The sequence below is a fragment of the Sphaeramia orbicularis genome, chromosome 9 (assembly GCF_902148855.1).
Source record: "Sphaeramia orbicularis chromosome 9, fSphaOr1.1, whole genome shotgun sequence".
NCBI classification, from domain to species: domain Eukaryota; kingdom Metazoa; phylum Chordata; class Actinopteri; order Kurtiformes; family Apogonidae; genus Sphaeramia; species Sphaeramia orbicularis.
Genome location: NC_043965.1, coordinates 37,984,521 through 38,010,607, shown reverse-complemented (window position 1 = coordinate 38,010,607; position 26,087 = coordinate 37,984,521). Strand labels below are relative to the sequence as shown.

Here is a 26,087-nt window from a genome sequence, read left to right as displayed (position 1 = left end):
TCTTCATCTCCTTGCAAACATTATTATTACTATTATTTATTGTTAAATGTGTTTATCTGTGTTTTACCTGTGTAATCTTGTAACTGTGTTTAGACCCGAGCTGAGTAAAGCCAGCGCAGGGCCTATTGAGTCTGCAGTGGGCGCATGGGGACGAAATCACCAGTGACGCAGTCGCCTTTCTCCACTGTCGCCACTCTCACTCATATTCACATTCACAGCCATCAGACCTTTCCGAACATGTACATGTCATGTACACAAACCGCATATTTACACCTGCTTAGAATGAATGGGAGTCAATGGGACACGTCCAGTTGGGGTCAGTCACGTGTGTGTAAGTGCACGACACATGACATCTGACCCCACAGGCATGTGGGGGACCTCGACAGCTTTCAAGTAAGGCCAAATACGTGGTTGCCACGGCAACGGCTATATTGTTCTTGCTCAGATTATTATTATTTTTATGTATGTATGTATGTATGTATGTATGTATTTATTTATTTATTTATTTTTCCTTCTCCTGTGCTTTGAGCTCAAATTTGACCCCCTAAACATTTACGAAAACTCACCAAATTTTGCCCAAAATTCAGAAGTGTGAAAAACTGAATTTACATATAGGTTTCGTAGATGTTGGTAAAGTAATGTTGCGACTGCGTCCCCTTGAAAAGTGGAAATACATTACGCCAATGGTACCACATCCAACATAAAGTTTGTCGTAGAGCCATGAAAACTGATACACAGATTCTTTGTCAGGAGACAAACAAAAAATATTAATATGGCTACGCCCCTAAACCAACCCTTAGTCGGCCATATTGGATTGAAATTTCCAAAATGCTGAGTCAGCGTTTTTGCTGACGTCGTATTTTAACAATCTCCTCCTTGGGCATTTGGCCAAATTAGCTCAAAATTGGTGTACAGTATCTACAGAAATGGGGCATCAAAAGTTATGAAAAGAGGTAAACGACACGCACGTCCAAAAAATAGGAGGTGTGCAGGATCCAAAAACTGACCATGAAAAAATAAAGGAAGGTCCGCACAACCTGTGAGTTCCCAAAACATTTATTCAGCAACGTGATATTTCGGGCCGAGGCCCTTCATCAGACTGAATAAATGTTTTGGGAGCTCATAGGTTGTGGGGACCTTCCTTCATTTTTTCATGGGCATCAAAAGTCAGCCAAATTTTTGGGACTGATGTTTCCGTTTTTGTGCGACGAGGTTGCAAACTTTGCAAAGTTTGTTCAAAAATTTACCATTACAAAAATTGCTTCAGCTCGGACATACGAACACCGATTTGGCTAAAATTTGACTCAGATGTCTACTTCCCAGGCCTATACCCATCTGTTGAAAGAAATTGCAATTTCGCACTATAGCACCCCCTACAAATGTACATTTACGAAAATGACATCAGTTCTGACATACAAACACCGATTTGGTTAAAATTTGACTCGGATGTCTATTTCCCAGGCCTATACCCATTTGTTGAAAGAAATTGCAATTTCGCACTATAGCACTCCCTACAAATGTACATTTACAAAAATGACATCAGTTCGGACATATGAACACTGATTTGGCTCAAATTTGACTCAGACTTCTATTTCCCAGGCCTACAGCCATTTATTGGAAGAAATTAATATTTGGTTCCATAGCGCCCCCTACAAATTTAATTTTACTAAAATTGTTTTAGCTTAGACATATGATCACCTATTTAGCTCAAATTTCAATCAGTTGCCAATCTCCCAAGCCGACACCCATTTGTCAGAAGACATTTAAAATTCACACAATAGTGCCCCCTACAAATTTACCTTCACAAAAATTGCATCAGTTCGGACATACGAACACCGATTTGGCTCAAATTTGACTGAGCTGGTACACCTGCTGAACGATGGACATACTTGTACTGGACGTGCCCATGGTGAGGGCCTTTCAATGCCACTTGCGGCTTTAATTTGTACTTGTTGCTGCCTATCTTGGCCAGGACTTGCAAAGGTTGTAAAGAGGTTCTTAATCTTGATGGGATTTACCTGGTTTATTAAAGGTTAATAAAATAAGTAATATTAAGGGTACTTAAACATTAGATGTGAGCAGTGTGGACAAAAAATGATGATTAAAATATTCTCATCAGTTGATAATTAGCATGATAAAAGGCAACTCACTAATGTTTTTCAACTTTTGTATTTTCAAAACATTTCAGAGAAAAAGGGGTAGAACAATCAATTTGATGAAAATTAAATAAAAGATCTGTTCAGTACCAAATTAAAGCTGAAGTGCTTCACATGTTTGTTGTCATTAGAAAAAAAAACATCATACTAATCTTTCAACTTATTTCAATTCAAGTGGTCTGAGAAGAAGATGGGATTGTACCCACCTTCCAGACTCCATTTTCAGGTTGTAGAAATCTACACCATGATGCAGATTTATAATGACAGGTATTGAAAACATGATTTACAGCCATAATTACTGATCCCTTTTGAGATTCTGAGAGACATGACTGTTTTACTCCATGCCACAATGTGGAAGCTTAGGAAAGTGGTTTCTCTTTTCCACAGCTGTGTCAAATGGCAATAGATCATTTATAATTATATTAAACCTTGCAAATCTGCCATGTCTGTATTTTGTATTAAACTACCTACTCTATTTGGTTTAACACAAAGGTCATGTGATAACTAGTCCCATGCTAATCAAGATCTCCGATTCTGAGGGATTTGCAACATGTTTTTCTTTTGTCTCTGTCGTGCATTTATTCAGTCTATTTGCTGGTTAATGTCTATGGAGGCTGCACTGGAGACTCACGTCATGATATAACATGGATAATCACAGAAAGACCAAACTTTATTCCTTTGTAAAAGCAACATCTCCGAAGACAATGAGATGGATGACCATAAAGTATCTAGATTTCACAACCGGTAAATGCACCACTACATGCTAAGAGAAAGTCGGAAGACATTACTGAACTGGATTATTACTGAGTATACACCATTTTCTAAGGAAAATGTTTCACCTTTCATCATTTGTGTACTTTCATTCCAATCATAGCAGACAAAAAGAAGCATAAAATTGTGCTTCATACTGTAGTGTCTGGTAGTTTTTAACATCATTGTAGAAATATTCCATAATTACATTTGAGCATATTGTATGTCAATTGTTCTGAGAGGATATGAGATTTCTGTATCTCCTCACTCTTTGTGTTTTCAGGTTGTGGACAAAATACCTTGTGATGTCCTCATTTTGACAAATCACTAGTGTTTTCAGACAGGTGTGGGGTTAAATATGTGATCGATGGCTAAAATCACCAATCACTGATAAAATGTGACCTGTACGTGATCATGTGTTGTTACAGAAAATTGAAAAACTGGCTTCATTTTAGCAAATGACCTAAAATGATGTATGGTCATCAATGATTATATTCGGTTTTTTGATTCGGATCGAGACAGTAGAGCTGCAGATGGATGGCATGTAGTTTCAAAATATTGCATTTTCCCCCTCTGATTTTAGCACCTGCTGTGTTTATATTGTACAAGTTAAATGAGTTACCGAAGTCTGATCTGGCGATACTTTGATGATGAACTGGTATGCAGGCATCACACAGTGCTGCAGCACTAGTCTGGTCACATCTCCATCCTCTGATCCTGGTTCCGCCATCATGTGGAATCCATCTTCCATGTGCTCATCTGTCATGTTCAGAAACTGTCAAGGTACATAATACATTAAATAAATTCACCATAATACTTGCTTTGAACAAGGGAAAGTGTTTTTTCAGTGTATTTATACAAGTTGAACAGTTAAAATTAAATTATGCGAGTCACATTTGGTTTGTAGTTGGGATGTAACGATATGAAAATTTCATAACACAGTTATTGTGACCAAAATTATCATGGCTATCAATATTACCACGGTATTGTTGAAATGTGCTTGAAATGTTCAAAAAATATTTGTCTTATACACAGCCTGAAATAATTTAACCAATTTGTATTTTGAAAAAAAAAAAAAAGAAAAAAAAAAGAAAAGAAAATAATAGGCACAATGTACTTCCTGTTGCAGAAACATTCAAATATTAACATGTAAACATCAAACCTACAAATGTGCATTAAAGATGACACCTTATGGACACTGTTTGACCATTTTTCAGATCAAGTTTGTCTTTCAAAGTGCGGTAATCGAACACGGTTATCGTGATAATTAGAATTTAAACGATAATATTAACCGTCAGGAATTTTACCGCAGTTTATCGGTATACCGGTAATCGTTACATTCCTAGTTTGTAGTCATGAATATGTTTATGATGGCTATACTCTACGAGTACATATCTATAGACGCATCTCAAAAAATGAGAATATCCTAAAAAAAAAAAAGATTTCATTCCAAAATTCAATTCAAACATTAAACATTCATATGTTTTAGATTCATTACATATATATTTAAAAATGTCATGGCTTTTTTGTAGTAATTTTGATACTTATGGCTTGTAGCTCATACACAACCCAAACTCAATATACAGAAGCATTAGACAATTTCAATCAAAAAAGAAGGATTTATAATGTGGTAATGTCACACTTCCTACAAGTGTAGTCATTTATGCACTCAGTAGTTGGTCAGGGCTCCTTTTGCATAAATGAATGTTGAAAGAAGCCCTAAGGCAATGTGGTGGTGTGGTGTGGAATTGATCAGCCTGTGGAACTGCTCAAGTATCTCTCATCATCCTCTTGATGATACCACATAGACTCTCTACAGAGTTCAGGTGAGGCGAGAAAATTAGCATTTCCGTAAAGCCATTCCACAGAGAGAGGCAAGTGCTCTTAAATCTTGACGGCTGTGTTGACCTTGGACATGATAAAACTCAGGGGAATCATCCCTGATGGAATCATCAGCAGATGGCAAAGCACAACAAATCATTACTGACGGTGGTAACGTCACAAAGGACTTGATTCCACTTGGATTCTGTGCCTCTCCACTCTGCCTCCAGACCCTAACTTACAAATGGGTCTGGGGGCAGATGTGGCCTAGAGGGCTGGGGAGTCAGCTGGAGAGTCGGTTTGTGACCGAAGGGTCGCAGGTTCGATTCCCTGGACTGGCGGAGAGTTGTTGGCTGATGTGCCCTTGAGCAAGGCACTCAATCCCCCCATTTGCTTCCCAGGCACCTGATATGGCAAGCCCACTGCTCCTAGCATGCAGTGTGTGTGATGTATGATCTAGTGATGGGTTAAAGAAGACAAATTTCAGTGTGTGTGGTGCATGTTTATATGTGTGAACCCCTACTGACAAAATAAGAAGATTCTAATCTATTCTAAATGAAATCCAAAGAGAAGTGGAGAAGTGGATGTTGGACTACTGAGTATTGGTCTGTCCTAACACTGGCAGGAATGCCTGAACTAGGGATGTGATGCTTGTAGCTCATTTTCTGAACATGTCCTTGCGTTTGGCTCTTGATGCTCCGACTCCAGCCTCAGTCCACTGTGAAGCTCCACCAAGTTCTTGAATCTGCTTTACCTGTGACCACTCATGTTCACCCACAGTTCACAGCATTCTGAACAGCCAGCTCTTTCAGCAGTCACCTTCTGTGGCCTACTCTCCTTGTAAAAGACGTAAATGAGTGTCCTCTGAACAACTTTCAAATTGAATCATTTTAGACTTGTAAAATCATGGTATTTAAATAAATTGCATAAAAACTGATTTACTCAAACTCAAAATGAAATATTATACGAGGAGAGACACATTTTCTATATTTTTAAGCTGTAGGTTGTAGTTATCAAGATTGAAAACAAAACTGCTTGAAACATATTAGTTTAGATGAAATAAGTTCAGAATATATTGTTACTGTTCATTGTAATTGTTACTGTTCTGTTTTTGTCTGTTGTTTCTTTCTGTTTCAGGGTCTGTATCAGTGTTTGTTTGTGTATAACCCCTGTCCTGTTCTCCCATCAGGTAAAATCCTTACAGTAATAAAATAATTAAATCCATCCAATAGGGAAATTGATATAAGGTTCAAAACCCTTTCAGATCAAAACTGTCAGACATCTTGTAGCCCCAGTACACTTATATTGGAGGCCAAATTGCTGAACAGGATGGGGTAAAATAAATGAATAAATAAATACAGATTAACTCAAAATGAAATATTCTATTGAGAGACATATTTTCTATATTTTTGAACTGTTGGTTGTAGTTATCAAAACTGAAAAAAACTGTTTGACACATTTAGTTTACAAGTAATGTGTTCACAATATATTAAATATTTGCACTTTCTGCAATATTGAACTTTTTCAAAGTATTCTAATTTTTAGATGCCCTTGTGTACCAGTAGTTTAATCAAACAAAGATGCACTCAAATCATCAGTCGTAGCTGTATTTAGGAAAAGAACAAACAGGACTCACATCATCAACTCTCCATAGGTCACTGCCCAAGCCTTCAGTCTGACCGTGAGTGATTGCATTCTTTAGGAAATCAGTCCCACTGCCATCATCCTGACAAACAGAAAATAACACTAATCAACATTATACGGTAAGTGGCAGTCAAGATTGTGACAAACAGCAGAGGACACTTGCTTTTTGATAAAGACCTGATGAAAGCTGTACTCACACTGTCAGTGTCCTGCAAAACTGCTACAAGCAATCGAATATACTCCGTCGCTGCTTTCAGCGTATCCACTTTGCTGGGCTTACGGTCTGGACGCATAAGTGGAACTATGCGTTTCAGGCGGGAAAACATCATGTTCAGGTTCTTGATCTACATAGAAAAGAGCCAGAAAGGAAACCGATTTAAAAGGTGTGTGAAGCAATGACACTAGCTGCAATCCCTGAAATGATGATTGTATTTGTTAGGTGATTTTATTAGTAATGTATATTTATTCTAGGGTTTTAGCCCATCTGCTCTATCATACTTTTTGTTTTGAACACTGCAGTATTAATTTGGTCTCCTCTGACACCGTTGAAACTGAAAAGCCTTTCAGGGATCAATACATTTTTCTGAATCTGAAAATGTCAAGAAAACTTTAAGTGAACATTTGAAAAATTTGCAAAATGGAATTAAAAAATATACACATTTCTCAATGTGATATTATGGCTCACATAAATATACACGGTCCTTTTAATTGGTGTGTTATCTGTACGCATTATAAGCTTTCCGTATGCATGTTCATGCCGCGCCAAATACCTCGCACTGAGGGTAAGGTTTAAGGTTAGGGGTTAGAGTTATGTGAATCACAGATCTTGATGTAAATTGACACGTGATCAAATGGCGTTGAATAACATGTGAAAGGTCAAAAATGCATACAAACTGGCATGACATACAACACAATGTCATGAGGTCAGTTTAGAGCAAATTATCTAGGCTGTGTTATGTTGCCAGCAGGTAGCACTGAAGGATACAATGAACTAAACAGAAGAGGCAGAGCCATCTGTTGTTATTTTCTAAAATGTCTATGACGTCCTCTTCCGTGGATAAGGAAGAGGATAACTCAGTGTCCTCATAGGTCAGCACTACTACAAATGTAGTGTCAACGTCATAGGAATATCTGTGAACACTGATCAGTCAGCTGATCAGTCACGAGTTAAATGTTCATTATGTCAGAATAATTTAATAGATGAGTTTTAAACGAATTTCCTAAATGCACATTTACTCACTGGTGAAAAATGGCAAAAACCACTTCAAGTAAAAGAAAAAACTTCAGAGAGATTCAGGAAGGTTTTTCAAACTTGACTGTTACTGCCGTTTGCTGATATAACCTCAATAAATTCATAATGACAGCGCTGTGGATTTATGTGACCACTAGAGGGAGTAGTGAGTCACTCAGGTGGTCTCCCATAGTGAGGAAAACTAACCACAGGTAGGGTGAGCAGGTGCTTACGAGCCACATATGGGACAAGGAGTGTGTTTGTGTGGGACAATGTGGGACACGTAACTGTAATGCTGGAACAAAGTCTAGATTTTTAAACAATGTGCATTTTATTGTCAAGCTTATAAATATGAATAACAACAATTTGATCTGGTTGCACACAGTATGCATATTTTCGCACTGGGCATTCATTTTTTGCTTTTTTTTTGCACAGGTTTCAACAATTTTTTTTGCTTGTAAAAACAAAATAAAAAATCTACTTGTAAAAACTCAAAAAAGAAACCTCAAGTTTCAAACATTGTAATTAAATATTTTTAGAAAATCAGCTTTTTTAAAAAATTTGAGTACATGTTCTCACCCCTCAAAGGTAAACTAATGTGTGTGCAATAAAACAAAAAGGCATAACTGGCAACATTATAAAAGCTGTATCCACTTCCAGCCAACCTAAAATTACTTGGACCAAAAACCTTTGTGCATCCAAACACAGAACAGTCCAACATTTAGCATTCTAACACAGTAATAAAAATAGAGTAAGATCAAGTAAATATCCTGTGGAATTTTGTCAAAAAATAAATATCCACACACTTAATAAAAGCATATTTTGTCGCCTCAAGTCTCTCATTTTAAACTACAAACTTTAAAGTAGGTAAAAGGGAATATGGATCAAATCTGACCAAACATCACATACATACAATGAGTGTCATACTCGCCTCCATGCGCAATAGAGAAATAAGTTGGACATAGTTCGCAGAGTACCCTCTGTGAATCATCCCCACCGTTTTCACCCATTGTATAAACATTTTCCCATTCTTTTCTGTAGTTTTCATGATTTCCGCCAATACTTGCATGTCGATGTCTGAGGCTTTTCCCTTTGTTTTGTGCATCAGTGGGCGGAGCTCAGGAGGGCAGGTGACAGGTTGATGGACTCCTGACCCCACATGCATGTTGGTTGACTGACAGCGGACACAGCATATGGTGATAGTGCTGTCTCCGCTGTAAAATGAAAGTCATATTTGGAGAAAGGCGACTGTCCTGCACTTCGGAGCCAGAGCCAATCAAATGTGGGACATCATCTCAATTTGCGGGACGTGGAAAAAATGCCCATAATGCTGTGCAGTCCTGCACAAAGTGGGACACCTGGTCACCCTAACTATAGGGCCTTTGACCAAAATGTCAGAAAACTGACCAGATGGGATGAGAACCACTAAAAAACAACTGTTAGAGTCAAAGAACGTGATAAAAACTAGAAGCACTGTTGTTATTTCCACCACTGGACACAGCTGTAAATGAAAACAGTGGAGTTTGATGATGAAATGGCAGTGTTTTTTCTACACGGGTGAGTTTGATCGTAACACTTATGACAGTGGTGTCAAACTCATGTTAGTTCAGGGGCCGCATACAGCCCAGTATGACCTGAAGTGGGCCGGCTCATTAAAAAAATAACAATGATATATAAATAATATCAATTCCAAAATTTGTATGTCTAACTTCTATGTTTTAAAGTGAAAAAAGTATAATTATAATATCAAAATGTTTACATCTACAAACTATCCTTTAAAAAAATATGAAAAACATGAACAACCATGAACAAAATGAAATTTATTAAGAAAAAAAGTGCAATTTTAACAATGTATACCATTATTTGGCCTCAGTTTCTCATTTTCACATGTTCACTACAACTTACAGATCACAGTGGATCTACAAATACACAAAACATTTGATAACAGGCAGAAGATTGGTACAATTACACAATAATTCTCTTAAGACATTTCAGGTTGTTCACATTTTGTTGTAAAAGGATAGTCTGTAAATGTACATTTTTTTGTGCAATTTTACTTTTTTGACACTAAAACAAAAAGAAAAATGTGTGGTTTTCATTGTTTATAGTTTACTATGATAGTATTTTACTTGTCTGACACACTTAAAATCAAATTGGCCCAAAATTATTTTAACATCCTTGATTGTTAATATCTTCAGTGTAATTTTTGTATTTCACTAATTCATCCTGCGGGCCGGATTGGACCCTTTGGCGGGCCGATTCTGGCCCCCAGGCCACATGTTTGACACCCCTGACTTATGAGGGTATAGCCTGAAGTAGAGCTGCACAATATATTGTTTGAGCATTGTCATCACGATGTACATGTGCGCAATAGTCACATCGCAGGTCCTGTAATGTACGAGGCACATGAACTCAACTTGTTCACATCCAAGTTGAACCTGGGTACCTGACACACACTGCACACAGCGATCCACCAATTACAATCGTTCTTAATCAGTTTGCCAAAGCGGATCACGCCCTTCACATAGAGTGAGTCACTGGTAATAACATTGAAAAATGAGCAACAAACAAGAGAAAATCACCAAAAATGAAGACTTGGTGCCAAAAAGTAAAGCAACGTCAGTTATCTGGAAATATTTCGGGTACAAGAAGGATGATACCGAAACACGTGTTCTGTGTTGATAGTGTGGAAATGCAACTAATGAGAGGTAACAACTAATATGTTTGACTATTTACGTCAGCACCACACAGCTATTATATCCTCCTGATAGTTTTTCATATCACAGTATGTATCGCAGGGTTAAAAAAAAACTATCGCAATGTCAGTTTTTTCCAATATCGTGCAGCCCTAGCCCGAAGTTACCATGTGATGTAATCTTTGTTAAGTTGCTGCTTGTTGATATGCAGTTCAGACTAAACTGACTTTTTTTTTTTAACCTTCTTTGTTGGATTCCAAACAGATCTTTGGTTCAGCTATTGACAACACAAACTGTACAGAAAACCGAGGTGGTTTGTGGTTTTATTGTGGATGTCTAAAAACCGAGCTACAATGTAAACTATCAGCTTGCACATCATGTGAAGATTATACAACAGTGTTATTTTGACCATATATTAGTTTTAGCTTAATAATTTTTTCAGTGAATGACACAGATTAACAGCTTTCAAAACAGAACTTTGAGTCTATCAGCCCGACCCCAAAATTGCCATGACTACAGCAACCGGAGAGAGATCGGGCCATTGCCGGCCGAAACCTGTCACAGAGATGTGACAGCCAATCGGGATGGTCCTGTGCAGCGGTTGTAACACACGGTCGACAAGATCTGGGACAGTCATTGGAGGAGGCGGTGGTGTGGTAACGCTCAGCAAGCCGTACAACGGTAGAGTGTTGGACTCCAAACACCCTGGCTATGGCCCGTCTGTTCCGTCCAGCTTGAAGTATGCCAATGGCCCGATCTCTCTCCGGTTGCAGTAGTTGTGGCATTGTGGACAAATGTGTTTTTGCTCCATTTTGGTGTCTTTTTATAGGGGATGGTTTTGCACAATTGAGGAGAGGTCCAATTCATCTGAGTCTGACTCATGAGCAGACATGGGTGAGGAATACAAAAATACAGTTCTTATTGCTAATCAAAATCAATCAACCAGAACCAGGAAAACAATCATTTCATTTTGACTCAGAATAGTACTGAACTCATTGTAGTTTGCAATTTTGCAAGAACTGTCATATTTCTGAAAAAAAAAAAAAAAAAAATCAAGAAAATGAAAGTGGTGCATTTCTTTTTTCCTCGAGTGTATGTATGTATGTATGTATGTATATATGTGTGTGTGTGTGAGAAAAGCATGTTTATTGCAATTTAATCTCTCTTTGTGTCTCTTAAACTATCTACAAATTCTATATGAATATGTAAACATGGCGGAAACCATTGGTTAATAGATGTATTTCACTGATTAGGAATTGTCTTTATGAATAGCCACTCTGTACATTGTGGAAACCTCTTAGATAACGTGGTGCTTGCATATGAAAAGTATGTGGCAGTTTTTAAGATTGTGAGAATAATTTAATAATCAGGCTCATCAATTTCATCTTCACTCGATATATCCACTTCACTTTCTTCCTCATCATTTGGTTGGTTTGCACAAGTTTTAAGTTTGCACATCTGAGTGCACTTCAGTCCATTCGCAATGCATGTGCACTCAGGCGCTTTGCATGACCTTGAACAACTGCATGCCAGCAATTCCAGGACCGAAGATGGGGCTGGAGAACCATCCATCCAGTTGATAGCTAACTTACTTTGTCATTCAACTGTTTCCATACTCCACCCATGGCCAACCGGGCTTGGAACATCAGCATGACTCAATAAACAGTTGTCATATAGCAGCTTGATAATTCGCCCGTTGAATGCGTTTGTATAGGCAATCCTGACATGGTGGCAGTTGATGTGATTCCACTTCACCCTCTTTCATGCAAAATAAGTGATACCGCAGATCATTGAGTTTCTCCACTTTGCTGTTGGACACATACAACTTGCATGTGAACACTTCTAGTGCCTCGTACAAAGCTGCTGCGACATTCCATTCCTTGCCCAGTTGACTGAATGCTTCTTGTGTCGCCTGGTCCTTCCTAAGAAGTTTCAATACTGCAAGTTTACCCTTTCCAGCAAAAGTACTGACACTGTCACATCCCATAAAGGCATGGATGGCTAAAAGTCCTTTACAAACATTAGGACCACATGCAGCTGCCACTTTACTTACATCAACATATCTTGTATGTGTTCTTGTTCCAGATTTCAGGAACAATGTCACCTTTATTTTGTCACTGAAAGCTACATACATCAAGAAAATGTCTGTATCATCAGCAACTATAATAACCGACGCTATTCCAGTCTGAGCTGCATGTTCTACATGTAGCAAGAGGCGGGTATCTGCTTCCTCACGTGTTACCTCCAGCCTTGGCTCTTCTTCACATTTCTCCCTTGTTATCAAACAGCACTTACACTCAGTTGTGACAAACAACTGTTTTTCTTTTAGCACTCTCCTTGTGGCTGGCTGCATCCACTTGTAAACTAGAAATTCAACCAAACTGGTTTTGTTGCCTGTACTAGACAAGAATTTCCTCCACTGCCTGATTATCTGACCAGAAACAATGTTCTTGCACTGAACACTTGTTTCAGATGCTCAGTTGTCACGTTCAGTGCCTTTTATGCTGGTTTTGCGATACACATCAAAGGATCTGATCATCAACAGTCACTCTGTTTGTCTGCCATTTTCCTGTTGAACACAATTTAAACTCATTATTAGAGATAATATGGTACAGATTAGCTCCTTCAATATTGAATCATCCAAAGATTATGCTTAAATTTACTTTACAAGAACTCTTTTCATTGTTAGCATTTAAATACTAAATGAACCATAAACATACAAACCCTCCTAATGTGCTAAAACATGATAGATATCTGTTTGGAGAATAGAAACATATCTTCCTGTTTGTATAATGGTCATGCCAGAATGATAGGTTTTACACTCAAATACAATTTTCAATTTCATAAGTAAGTTGGTAAAAGAACATGGCAAAGGAAGCCAAACATAACAGTTGAAACTGAATTAACAGAATGACACACACAACTTTGTTACCTCTAATTTAAGTAACCAATCAGATCTGCAAATACAGAAGATTCTGTGTAAAGCATACATGTACACAGTCACTTATTACCAACCTGTGGAAAAGATTAATTATGAAAAATAATTACCTCTTTCATCCAAAGTAAAACAAGGATCCAAGGGTCCATATGTTCACAGCATGAAGGTCAAAATAGAGAGTCAACGTAAAAAAAAACCAAAAAAATTAAAGCTGCAAGCAGCATTGGTCGGGACCTCGCGCTCTGGCTTGTGATCGCTTCAATATATAATATGTGTGGGAAATGTTCAATTTGAATTTTCAGTTTCAGACGTCGCAACTTTCAGGGCTCATAAAAACAAAACTAAGACAGTAATCAAAAAAGCGCGAAATCACTTTTTTGAGAAGGGTTCACTCTATCTTCTAGCACTATATAGAAGACGATATGACAAACGGTGTGATCGGAGTTAATTTTAGAAATTTAATTTTAAGTTGCATATTGCGAACTTCCTGTTGGAGCTAGCTCATAGGTGTCAGCGTGTGATTTGTTGGGCTAGATTAAATGAAAGTTTTGGTGTTGGTTTCGTGTGTCTACGACATTCCTGCTGGAAGTTAGTATGCGAGCATTTTATTTTGAAAGGCATATTGCGAACTTCCTGTTGGAGTTAGGCCATGAGTCTCAGCGCGAGATTTGTCGGGCTCGATGAGACAAAAATTTTGGCGTTTGTTTCATGTTTCTACGACATTCCTACTGGCCGCTAGGGCCATTTTTGTGATTCTAGGGGGCGCTAGAGAGCTCATTTTGGCACCTAGGGGGTTAATTTTTACATTTTATCAAATTTTTCGCCAGACCTGACATACGTGCCAAATTTGGTGAGTTTTCGAGCATGTTTAGGGGGTCAAATTCCAGGTTAAAGTGGCGAGAGAATAATAATAATAATAATTAAAGCTGCAAGCAGCATTGGTCGGGACCTCGCGCTCTAGCCGTGTTCGCCCTCCCATGCTACCAACTGTTACCCATCACGCCTCCCTCCAACCATTCTTACTTTTTTTTGGCAGATTTATGGTTTTTTTCTCCCCATTTACAATAAGGCTTTTATTTTGAAAAACACTACACTGTGTGTGTGTGTGTGTGTGTGTGTGTGTGTGTGTGTGTTTGTATGTGTGTGTGTGTAAGAGAGAGAGAGAGAGAGAATCAGTTATAATCATTTTTTTTAATTAAGTGAGTTGGATCAGTAATACTAGTAGTAGTAATAGCAGTAGTAGTAGAGGTATAATAGCAGTAGTTGTAGTAGTAGTAGTAGTAGTAGTAGTAATAGAAGTAGTAGTTTTCGTAATAGCAGTAGTAGTATTAGTATAAATAGCAGTAGTAGTAGTAATGTCAGACACATGGTTGCTGTGGACTCTACAGTGTGTGTGTGTGTGTGTGTGTGTGTGTGTGTGTGTGTGTGTGTGTGTGTGTGTGTGTGTTTGTGAGAATGAGAGAGAATCAGTTATAATCAGTTTTTTATATAATCCAGGTTGGATCAGTAATAGCAGTAGCAGTAGTCTCTGTCTCTCTCTCACTCACTCACTCACTCACTCACTCACACAGTTGCTATGGACTCTCCATGGTTGCTATGGGAGCATAAACATGGCAGGTGCACCTGATCAACACTAATGACTTAGAGGAGACACTGGAGTTTCAGAGAAATGAACTAAAAACCACCTGTCAGACAAACTGACGTCAATCCAGAACAGTAGCTCCTATCTGAAAAATTCTGTCATGTCAGACTTCTGGAAGGTTGGACCAACATTTGAATGTATAATGTGATGAAACAAAGTCAGAAGTGAATCAGCAGTGAGTGTACGAAGGTGGAGTTAGTCAAACATGTGAGTGAGACAAATGGAACACAGGAGGGAAGGAGGGAAAAAGCAGCAGTTGTTGTGTTTGGAGGCCCACAGATCCAAAACTAAACACTTTAACATTCAAATGTCAACAGTCTGGGAAAGAAAAGACATTTTCCTACATTTGGATGTAGAATTTGTTCCTGTAACCCCAGAAATATGAGAGTTATGATGAGTTGTTTGTAGACTTTCAAACCAAAACAGCCTCTGCACTGTTTGAGCAGCAAGATTTCAGCCAATCAGCTGTCAGCATGTGTGTGCATGCGCACGTTCATCTCACATGGCTTCTACAGATGACACATGTGAGTTAATAGGAGTTCAGACTGCAGTTCCCTCAGCTACCATTTCTCGGATAAATTGCTGTAATTCGAAAACAGTACATCGTATCTCAAAAATGTTTTCACAGGAGTGTTCTGCTGTGTTTTGTGATCACTTCAATATATATTATGTGGGGGAAAAGTCCAAACTGAATTTTCAGTTTCAGACTTCGCAACTTTCAGGGCTTCTAAAAAAAAACTAAGACACTTATCACAAAAGCACGAGATCACTTTTTTGAAAAGGGTTCACTCTATCTTCTGGCGCTATTTAGAAGACGTTACGACAAACGGTGTGATAGGAGTTAATTTTAGAAATTTTATTTTGAAAGGCCTATTGCGAACTTCCTGTTGGAGCTAGCTCATAGGTGTCAGCGCGTGATTTATTGGGCTCTATTAAACAAAAGTTTTGGCATTGGTTTCGTGTGTCTACGACATTCCTACTAGAAGTTGGTATTTTAGCGATTTATTTTGAAAGGCATATTGTGAACTTCCTGTTGGAGTTAGGTCATGAGTGTCAGTGCGAGATTTGTCGGGCTCGATGAGACGAAAATTTTGGTGTTTGTTTCATGTTTGTACGACGTTCCTACTGGCCGCTAGGGCCGTTTTTGTGATTCTAGGGGGCGCTAGAGAGCTCATTTTGGCACCTAGGGGGTGAATTTTTGCATTTTATCAAATTTTTCGCCAGACCTGACATGCGTGCCAAATTTGGTGAGTTTTCGAGCATGTTTAGGGGGTCAAATTCCAGGTTAAAGTGGCGGAGGGAGAATAATAATAATTAAAGCTGCAAGCAGCATTGGGCGGGACCTCGCACCGGGCGCTCCGCCTCCCCCGCGATCCGCCTCCCGTGACCGTCCACACCTCAGCTCCACTCACACCTCTCCGTCCCCATACCAGTTCCCACCCTTTAGTGTCTGTCCTCCTTACATCTGTACAGAACACCAGCGACCCTCTGCTGAAACCACCATCACCTTTAAAATGAGACTTTTAATTTGGAAACCCTACTGTGTGTATGTGCATTTGTTTTGTATGTGAGAGAAAGAATCAGTTAGAAAAATGAATTGAAATTGTGTGAATAATTGAGCATTAAAGTGATGATTTGTCACATTTAAGGCTTTTATTTTGGAAAAACCCTGTTGTGTGAGCATGTGTGTCTGTGAGAAAGAGTACTTTTGAATGAAGAAACATTGTACAAACAGTTGAGTGTTTGGTCATAAAAATGAAAAGAAGTTATGTAATAGACATTATGTATTATTTTTAATAGAGGTTTTATTTTAAAAAAAAATTTACTCTGTGTACTTTGTAATGTGTGCAAAATGTCCAATATCCACAATACAATGCAGAAAAAACAGTTTTAAAATGAAAAAGAAAAAAAAAAAAAAAATTCTTGGAATGCCTGGGACTTGAACCAGGGTCCTCTTGTTCCATAGGCAGCTACATGAACCACTGCACTACAGACAGACACATACAGCTGTGCACCAGGAAGATTTTTATAGGGAGTTTGCCATTGTGAAAAGTGAAAGTAAACATAGTCTTCAAAAAATCGCCATAATTCCATAACCGTAGGTCGTATCTGAAAAATTCTTTCAGTTTTGGATTCTGCAGACTTTTGGGAATTTAATGAGGTATAAGTTTTTACTCAAAAGTCTGAAATGAATAAGCAGTAATTGCAGAAACGTAGAGTAACTTTCAAAGGCAGATTGCCAACTCCCTGTTGGAGTTAACTCATGAGTGTCAGTGTATGATTTGTCGGGCTCAATCAGACCAACATTTTGGCATTTGTTTCATGTTTCTGTGACATTCCTACTGGCCGCTAGGGCACATTTTGTGTGTTTTTTAGTACATAGGTGGCGCTACAGAGTCCATTTTGGCACCCAAGGGGTTAAATTTGATATTGTATGAAAGTGTTGACCAGCCATGACATACATGGCAAATTTGGTGAATTTTGGAGCATGTTAAGGGGGTCAAATGGCAGTCTAAAGTGGAAAAAGTATGAAAATAAACAAATAGTCATAAATCAATAACCGTACATGCTATCTGAAACTTTTTTGCATGTGAGCGTTGTGCTGAGTCCCGTGAACGCGTAGATATGTCACATGTAGGGAAAAACTTCAAAGTGAAAAATGAGTTCCAAACATGGCAACTTTGCGGGCTTGTAAAAAAAAAAATAAGACAGTTAAGACTTAGCTACGAGATCACTTTTGTGAGGAGGGTTCACTCTATCTTTTGGTGCTATTTAGAAGTCAATACAACAAACGGTGTCATCCGAGTAAGTTTTAGAAATTTTATTTTGAAAGGCATATTGCGAACTTCCTGTTGGAGTTAGGTCATAAGTGTCAGTGGATGATTTTTAGTGCTTTTTGCAACCAACATTTTGGTACTGGTTCTATGTCTGTACGACATTCCTACTGGCCACTAGGGCATTTGCCATTTTTTTCACATCGGTGGCGCTATAGAGCCCATTTTGGCACCTATGGGGTTAATTTTTTCATTTTATTAAATTTTTCGCCAGGCCTGACATGTGTGCCAAATTTGCTGAGTTTTTGAGCATGTTCAGGGGGTCAAAATCCAGTTTAAAGTGACGATAGTATAATAATAATAATAATAATAATAATAATAATAAAAAACGAACGAATAACAATAGGGCCTTGCTTGCAGGCAAGGCCTCTCACTGTGTGAGAGGGCCTTACCTTTCGGCTTGGTCCCTAATAACAAAACGAACGAAAAACAATACTCTCTCTCACTGTGTGAGAGAGAGGGCCTCTCCCCGTCAGGGCTCGGTCCCTAATAATATAAAAACAAACGAAAAACAATAGGGCCTTTGCCCTGAAGGGCAAAGGCCCTCTCCCTCACTGTGTGAGAGAGAGGGCCTCTCCCCGTGGGCTCGGTCCCTAAAAATATTTAAGGGATAGGAGTAACAATTTAAGTAAAGATTGCCAGTTTAACTGGATATAATTTATATTTTCTAGTCTTTCCTAAAAGCCAGTAATACCAACTTTAGGTTGATACCCTTTTCGTAGATATATCTTGAGTAATAAAGATGCTGTCATAAAAAACCTATGAAAAAGCACATGCCGCTGAAAATTTTTATCTGTTAGACTGTTTTGCATTATTTTAACATAATTTCTCCTAGAACGTGCATAAATTCCTAATGTAAGATATGCATTATGTAGAAATGTCCTAAGGCTAAGCCAGACATATTGTCATAAACTACATGGTTGTCTTCTGAGATTAACTTCTTTAGAATTTTTCTGAAAAAAAAAAAAAACACAAATATTTAAAGGGTAGGGGTTAAGTACCAGTGGCTAGTTTTCCTACAATAAAGTTTTCTGCACTGAATATGAATATTTATCTTAAAGGCCTATATCTTGGCTTTTAATTCAGACCATATTTGTAATAATATCTTCAACCTGCCAGATGATATTAGTAGAAAACCACTTACAGGTGAGTGTAGCCAAAATGCTGTAAAGGAACTGACCATGTATATCAAACATGCCAATATTTTACAGAAAGCTACCACTCTCACACTGCTATCATGCATTTTTATTATCTACATATATACACCTTTCAAAAAAATAACTGATAGCATTTGTCCCCCTGTTTGGTACCAGTGACCCCCTCTGGCTGATAGACTATTTAACCAAGTGACATGTTTGTGGTCTTTTCATGCACTGTTTTCAGAAGTAGAGATATTAAACTTTTACAAATGAGTGTTTAGAGTTTAACACTTTTGAAAATTGTGTCACCCCTTCAATAAACCCTTCAGATGTCTTTACTTGAATACATCATATAGCCTTCCTAAAGCTGTCAGACAAATGTGAGGATAGAGAGAAGTTTCAAGTAAGGTGGAAGTGTAAGAGAATACACAAGTATTCATTAGAATTCTGGCTTTATAAACATTTTGTTGCATGTGCCCATGACATCATGTGCTGTGTAACCCTGTTTGAGTCCTTCAATCAGTTGACATACCTGCTGATGATCAGATGAACCAGCCACTCTGACTGTCAGCCAGCCACAAAAGCCAGTCAGATGTAAATCCCTCCAGACCCAGACACAGCAGCAAACCACTCCAGACCTCGCTGAGCTTTAGGCTTGGAAGCTTCTTTCTTTTTGGTTAACATTTAAGTTGATTTCTTTTAGTTTGGCCAGGGGGTGGCCGGTGGTCAAACTTTTCATTTTAGGTTTAGTTGAATAAATTCTTTTCTGTTAGGGAGGGGGAGCAGCTTCTATGTCCCTATAGAGCACAGGTGTGAAACATGCGGCCCGGGGGCCAAATCCGGCCCGCCAAAGGGTCCAGTCTGGCCCTTAGGATGAATTTGTGAAATGCAAAAATTACACTGAACATATTAACAATCATTTTAGTTTAGGATCCACATTTAGACCAATTCAATCTCAAGTGGGCAGGACCAGTAAAATACTATCATAAAAATCTATAAATACTCACAACTCCAAATTTCTTTCTTGGTAAATGCAAATATTTTCATGTATTTACACTAAAACAAAGCATAATTTCACAAAAAATGTGAATAACCTGAACAAATATGAACAACCTGAAATGTTTTATGAGAGGCAAGTACAATTTTAACAATATTCCACCTGTTATTAAATATTTTGTGTATTTGTAGACCTGCTGTGATCTGCAAATTATAATGAACACGTGAAAATCATCAACTGAAGCATAATATTGTTAAAATTACACTTATTTTTTAAGTTTGTTCATGTTATTCACATTGTGGATAGTTTGTAGTTGTAATATTTTCATTGTTTAATTTTACTTATTCTAATACATAGAGAAAATTTTGGAGTTGACATTATTCATATATTATTATGTTATTATTTTACTGGTTCGGCCCACTTCAGATCAAATTGAGCTGAATGTGGCCCCTGAACTAACATGAGTTTGACACCCCTGCTATAGGGGGTGGCCTGCCTTCCCCCTCCATTTTATTTATATTTGCCAGCGCCTCAGGTCTTTTTGGTTCATTGAGTTCATTTTTTTGGGTATGTATTGCCTTTTGAGTTTGTTATTTTCTTAAAAGACTTCATTGTTGATTCATTAGGTTACTTTTGTTTAACTTGATTATAGGGATGTACCAACACCACTTTTTTTTCCAGACCGAGTAAGAGTACTTACATTTGAGTACTTGCCGATACCGAGTACTGATACGAGTACTTAATAATCCCATTCCAGTTCTTAGTTCCTTTTGTAAATGTGCTTTATTGTCACTGTCATTAGTCTGACTGGAAAAAAGTGCTGCTACTGACATTTAATGTGTTGGAATGAGCGTTTCTCAATTAATCCACCAGGGGGCGCCGCTCAGAATTAACCATACTGGACAAATACCACGAAGAAGAGTAAAGTTTTTGAGAAGAAGAAGAAAGTCAGTAATAACAAACATGGAGATGACAGCGGTAACACTAATGTGATACTAATATTGCAGCGTTTTCGCTGGTAAGGTTTAAAAGCTTAGCTTCAGCAGGTAGAGAAAAGAGAAATGAGTGATAAGTTTCATTTTCACTTCTGTTGGTGGCGGTCTGCACCACTCTGTACCCCCCCGGTATTCTCATTCTGTGTACGCATCCGCCAGCACCTGGTAAATGGATGGAATTTACGCAGAGAACGGACAGAACGCTGCGTCTGTATCTGTCTGTGTCTGTAACATTACTTGCAGTCAGCGTTACTTTTATCACTGTCATTTATTTGGTTAAATCTCCACACTCCCCACACTTTATTCCTCCTCCTCGTACCTGCTGCACTGAACTGAGAATGTCACACGGCCGGAAGTGGTATCGGTGCATTTGTATCGGATATGTTTTACGAGTATGAGTACACACACTGAGTATCGGAGCTGATGCCGATACTCATATCGGTGCATCCCTACTTGATTAACCCTTTCATGCACACTGGTCACTCCAGTGGACAGTTCTTCTCCAGCTGTTCTCTTGTATATTCATGGGTTTTGTTGTTTTAGTTCCATATCAGCCAACACAGTGGACACTTATGCATCATCCCATACACTGACATTCAGACCATTACGGTAACTTTATGTTCTTGATAAACCTGATCTGCACTAACATGTTTGAGTGTAAATCAATAAACAAAATAGGGTTTTTTTTGCATATTATCTCCATGAAGTGAATAATAACAGCATTAGAGTATGTTAAAACGTGGGAAAACATCTGACTAGCAGCATTAGAAATGTTTTTATTGCATAGTTTTCCATATCACTTTCTGATAGCAGGTTTTAAATACATGTTTCTTTGCTTCAAAAATTAAATGCCAGGTGTCCGGTTTAGTGGACATTTTTGTAACTCCATAAAAAAAAAACCTGATTGCATCGAGGGGTTTTTTCATGCCAAAACAGGAATAAAAACACTCTGGAAAAATATCTTGACTAAGGTTCTCATAATTCATGCTTGAAAGGGTTAATAAAACCCTTAAAGTCATTTCATTTCTATGGTGTCCTTTCTCCATGTTGGGGTCTCCTTTCCTTTTGAGCTGACCTACAGATGAGTTTCAATGTTTACTAATAACAGTGATGCGCGCGTAACTCAGAGGCAAAAACAGGAGTACCAGCTACCAGCCGGCTCACATCAGCCGGCGTACACCTCCAGGCTCTCCTCTGGAACTCGTGAACAAGCAAATATGTTAGCTCTGAAACTGTCCATTAACTGTTTCTGTCCAAAAGCCGATCCCATCTTCTCTTTCACGGTCGCATAATTTGACTTGACCACATCAGGAAGACTGTCCCATAGTAGAAAAGCAGACTGTCACAGACGGGTGGGGAGCAGAGGTTGCGCTAGACATTTTTATTTTCCGTCATCTTGACGGACAAGGTCGTAAAAATTCCGCCATAACACATTATTATTCGTCATTTCAAATTTTTATTTTTTGATAATGAGATATATTTATTAGTATTTAATGTTCAAAAACATCTCAATGATGCAGCAGCTGTAGTTGCTGCTGGCTGATATACCAATGTGATATCAGACTCGCATAATTATTTACGCCACTTTTAATTGGTGTGTTATCTGTAGACATTCTAAGCTTTCCTTGTGTTTGTTCACGCAGTGTCAAATCCCATGCACTGAGGGTTTGGGTTATGTGAACCACAGATCTGGGCATAAATTGACATGCCATCAAATAACACATGAAAGGTAGAAAATGTGTACATATAACACACCAAATGCCATAAGAACTGGCGTATAACATGCTCATCCTTCACCACATCAGTCCCTCGTTTTTCACTGTGTTTATCAGTGCCATCACATTTACTAGGCTTTAAAAAGAACTAAGGAGACTCTTTACATTTTGTGCTAGCAAAGTAGCATCTAGTTTTGGCTAAAGTTAGCTAAACAACGATAACCCTCAGTATTTTAATTTGTCAAAATGACGGACGGCCTTCAGAATTTTCTGTCATTAAAAAAAAAAAAAAATCTGTCAATGGCAGAATATTTCCTGTTAACTCGACCTCTGTCTGGTAGATGTCCAGTACTTCCAGATCTGAAGTGTGCACTGCACAGACCAGCATTCTGAAGTTCCTCCTCAGACCAGTTCTTGCGTCTTAATGCCTGCAACCATAACTTTCGCCGATTTTTCTGGAAGGGATGTTTGCCAGCAGGAATTCTGTAGAAGATTAAATCCTTCTGTGTGTTCTTTCTGTTCTGACAACCCACGGCACAGCAAGACGACTGCATTATTCACACTGACAGTGTTTTGCTACGAACTCAGAGTGCTTTCTGCCTCCGAGGTGCGCGAGCAGCATACGTCCTACGTCATCATGAAACTGATCTACTTTCTTACTGTTTGGAGACTGTAACAATATAACAGACCTGAACTGAATACTCAAATTAAGCATAAATAAAAGAATCAAATGAAAGGTAAAAGGTAACATTAGGAGCTTTTAAAAGTGAGCTACTTTGTTTTCAGTGTAACTTTCCTGTTTACCTATTTATGTAATTGTATTTAATTTCTTCCTGCCTCACCTGGAGTATTATGTTTGTTTGTTTGTTTGTTTTTTCTCTCCATGCCATGTTCTGGTCTATGTGTATACGATATTTTGAAAATAAAGTATGGGGGGGGGGGGGGGGGATAAAACTTTCCTGTTTCCTGTATTCCGGTATTAAAGCTATAAATATAATACAACAGAACACTCACTCTTTGTCGCTCTTTGGCGTTGACAAGTTCTCGTTTTTTCACCGTTTCATGAAAGTCCTCGGCCACTGCATAGACGCCATCCCTGCCCCGTTTGAACTTCTCTATGTTGCTGTAAACAGGGAGGGCAGACTCGCCGGTTAGACGCTTCAAAATGTCGCCCATTAATTCCTCCTCCGGCACCTTCATTTTAGGCTCCAGGAGATTAAATGTTCCCTTATGAGCTAATTTTCTCCGTTTGGTCTAAACTCAATAACACATCAGTGTGGGAGGTTCTCCGAACTGACAGGTGAGCACACCTGAGCCCCGGAGTTAATAATGAGGGACTGCAAAAGGGCTCTGCTGCATTCACTGACCGTCGGATACCACAAACCCCACTTGGCTTACATACACCTCAAAACATTGAAATGTCCAGGATATATCATCGTTCATGTAAAAATTTTGCTCAATATATGTAACAAACTCATATGTCTCTAAGTTTTTAGACGTTGAGAATAAGTGTACTTTTTGTAACAATGAATCAGAAAAAATAACATTTATTTTATTACTGTGTACATTCAAGTGAGTTCTGGTCCCGATTAGAAAGTTATATTCTGTGCAAAATTAAAATAAATGTGAAGATAGAATGTAAAAACATTATCACTTATTTTGATCACAATAATGACCAAATTGAATTTTTTCTTAATTTATTAATTTTGTTTGGGAAATTTCACATACACAAAAGTAGAGTGTCCAAAGTAACCCCCTGTTTTATTTGTTTTAATTGTGAATTTCAGAAATACATCAAAGCATTGAGATATTTAGATTCAATGAAGAGTATAAAAACTGTCAAGCTATACGATACATCAGTGGCGATTTCTCATAGACTGCAAGGGAGGCCCGGCTTCCCCTAAAATTACGAAAATTAAATGCTTAAATATGTAAGGTTGTGTTGACATTTTATTGACTATAAATGTGTTAGAACACGTTCATCTTAAAGATGAGTTCGTTCAAATCAGCTTTATCACAAATCAACGGACGCAGTGTTGTTCACTTCTCATACATTCCCATGTCTCTGTTTTCTCATACATCTCTGCTCAGTGCATTTGTCCGTAGACTGTGGGCGTCTATCGGCTTCAATGGGACTGAGTGGAACAGTTTTTTTCATTGCCTCAAAACTGGACGGTAATTGGATAAATGCCACGATGTTGTCCTGCCCCCGGACGCTGGGCGTCTCTGGGGGTGAATGGAGCTGTGGGCGGAGCTCGGCCGGGCTGGACGCCAGAATCCCACGTGCTGATTGGAGGATCAGTCGAAAGGCTGAATCCCGTTTGATTGACAGCTGTTTTCAGATCTACTCCTTCACTGACACAGTTCAGTTTAATACCGTCACACATTCTGCTGTGAAATAAAGAGAGAAACCACTACGAAATTACTCGTTCATTTCTTGCACTGTAAATAAAACACACTCATTGTACTTCCTTGTTTCAATTTAACATAATTTCACTGTTTTCTTGTTTCAGTTACATAATTTAATCATTTCTTGTTCGAGTTTAATATCGTTTTGTAGACAGTTAAATCAATCATACTGTCGGCTAGGTCGGAGCGAAAGGAGCATCTCTTGTTTAAAAAGGCTGAAGTCTTACACCCACAACACAATGGGCCAAGGCAATCTAAGCAGAGAGGACACTGGTCCAGTCCCTGGAAAAGACGCCTAGTTGGTACGATAAGGTCACTGACCATTTTCTTAAAAAGGAACGGAGGGCCGAATGTATGTTTAAATAACTTGACTTTTTTTTTTTTTTTTTTGATGTAAGCCGACAATGAGCTTCCCGTGTCTGAAAGACAAGCAGCCGCCACTGCGATACATGGTTTAAAGAGAAAGAGAGTTAATGTTATTTTTACTTAATTGGAATTTCTTTATTTTATTTATTTTTCTTATGTTGATTTATGTCTTTTCGTTATTTATTCAACTGTTGAGAGCATATGTCTGTCATTTTTTTGTACACTTCAACTGGTGTTTGCGATCTGTCTGTGCCTTTATGGACAATGAAAATGTGGTTGTGCAATGTTTGTGCCTTTTTGTACACCGTGTGTTTGAATAAAGCATTTTGGGGGAAAAAAAAATCATCCTTCAAGTATGTTTTTATAAATGACTGTTCTGCTGAAAAAGAAAGACACGAACACCTGCAGTGACTGAATCAGGATAAAATACTTTATAAGTGTTCAAAAAGGCTGGACTATAGGCTACTGAATCTATTAAATTAAATTTCTATATGGTTCATTTCTAATTTCTTCTGTTTAATAAGTAGAAATGGTTGAAATTGGTAATAAAAAAAAAAAAAACATCAAAAAAACAAAGCGAAACAAAACAAAAAACAGTTTACTTTCACCAGCTTGTCTTGTTCGCAACCAGAGACGAGTCCAAAGTTTACCTTCCATCACCTGACCATACCTGGAGATTACTCCAATATGTACTTCTTTAGCTATTACAAAATAAAAGCTCAATAGCGTTTCAGTCAACAGAAACCATTCATTG

General features: G+C 38.2%; 1 protein-coding gene across 1 annotated transcript; it reads right to left on the bottom strand.

Annotated features, from left to right (window-relative positions):
- Window positions 1-3,501: 3,501 nt before the first annotated feature.
- Window positions 3,502-23,767, bottom strand: LOC115426221 (factor in the germline alpha-like). The gene is made up of 4 exons (XM_030144230.1): window positions 23,573-23,767; window positions 6,569-6,715; window positions 6,364-6,453; window positions 3,502-3,681 (listed from the first exon to the last, which is right to left on the bottom strand). Exons 1-4 carry the CDS (start codon window positions 23,756-23,758, stop codon window positions 3,502-3,504), a joined length of 603 nt encoding a protein of 200 aa, XP_030000090.1. The 5' UTR covers window positions 23,759-23,767.
- Window positions 23,768-26,087: the final 2,320 nt, after the last annotated feature.

What these genes read in the sequence shown, in the direction of transcription:
- LOC115426221 (XM_030144230.1), bottom strand. Translation starts at nt 23,758, where the DNA reads ATGAAGGTGCCGGAGGAGGAATTAATGGGCGACATTTTGAAGCGTCTA. An exon ending in ACGCCAAAGAGCGACAAAGA is followed by an intron (nt 6,716 to 23,572) that starts GTGAGTGTTCTG and finishes TTTTCTATGTAG; the next exon opens with ATCAAGAACCTGAACATGAT. An exon ending in TTTTGCAGGACACTGACAGT is followed by an intron (nt 6,454 to 6,568) that starts GTGAGTACAGCT and finishes TCTGTTTGTCAG; the next exon opens with GATGATGGCAGTGGGACTGA.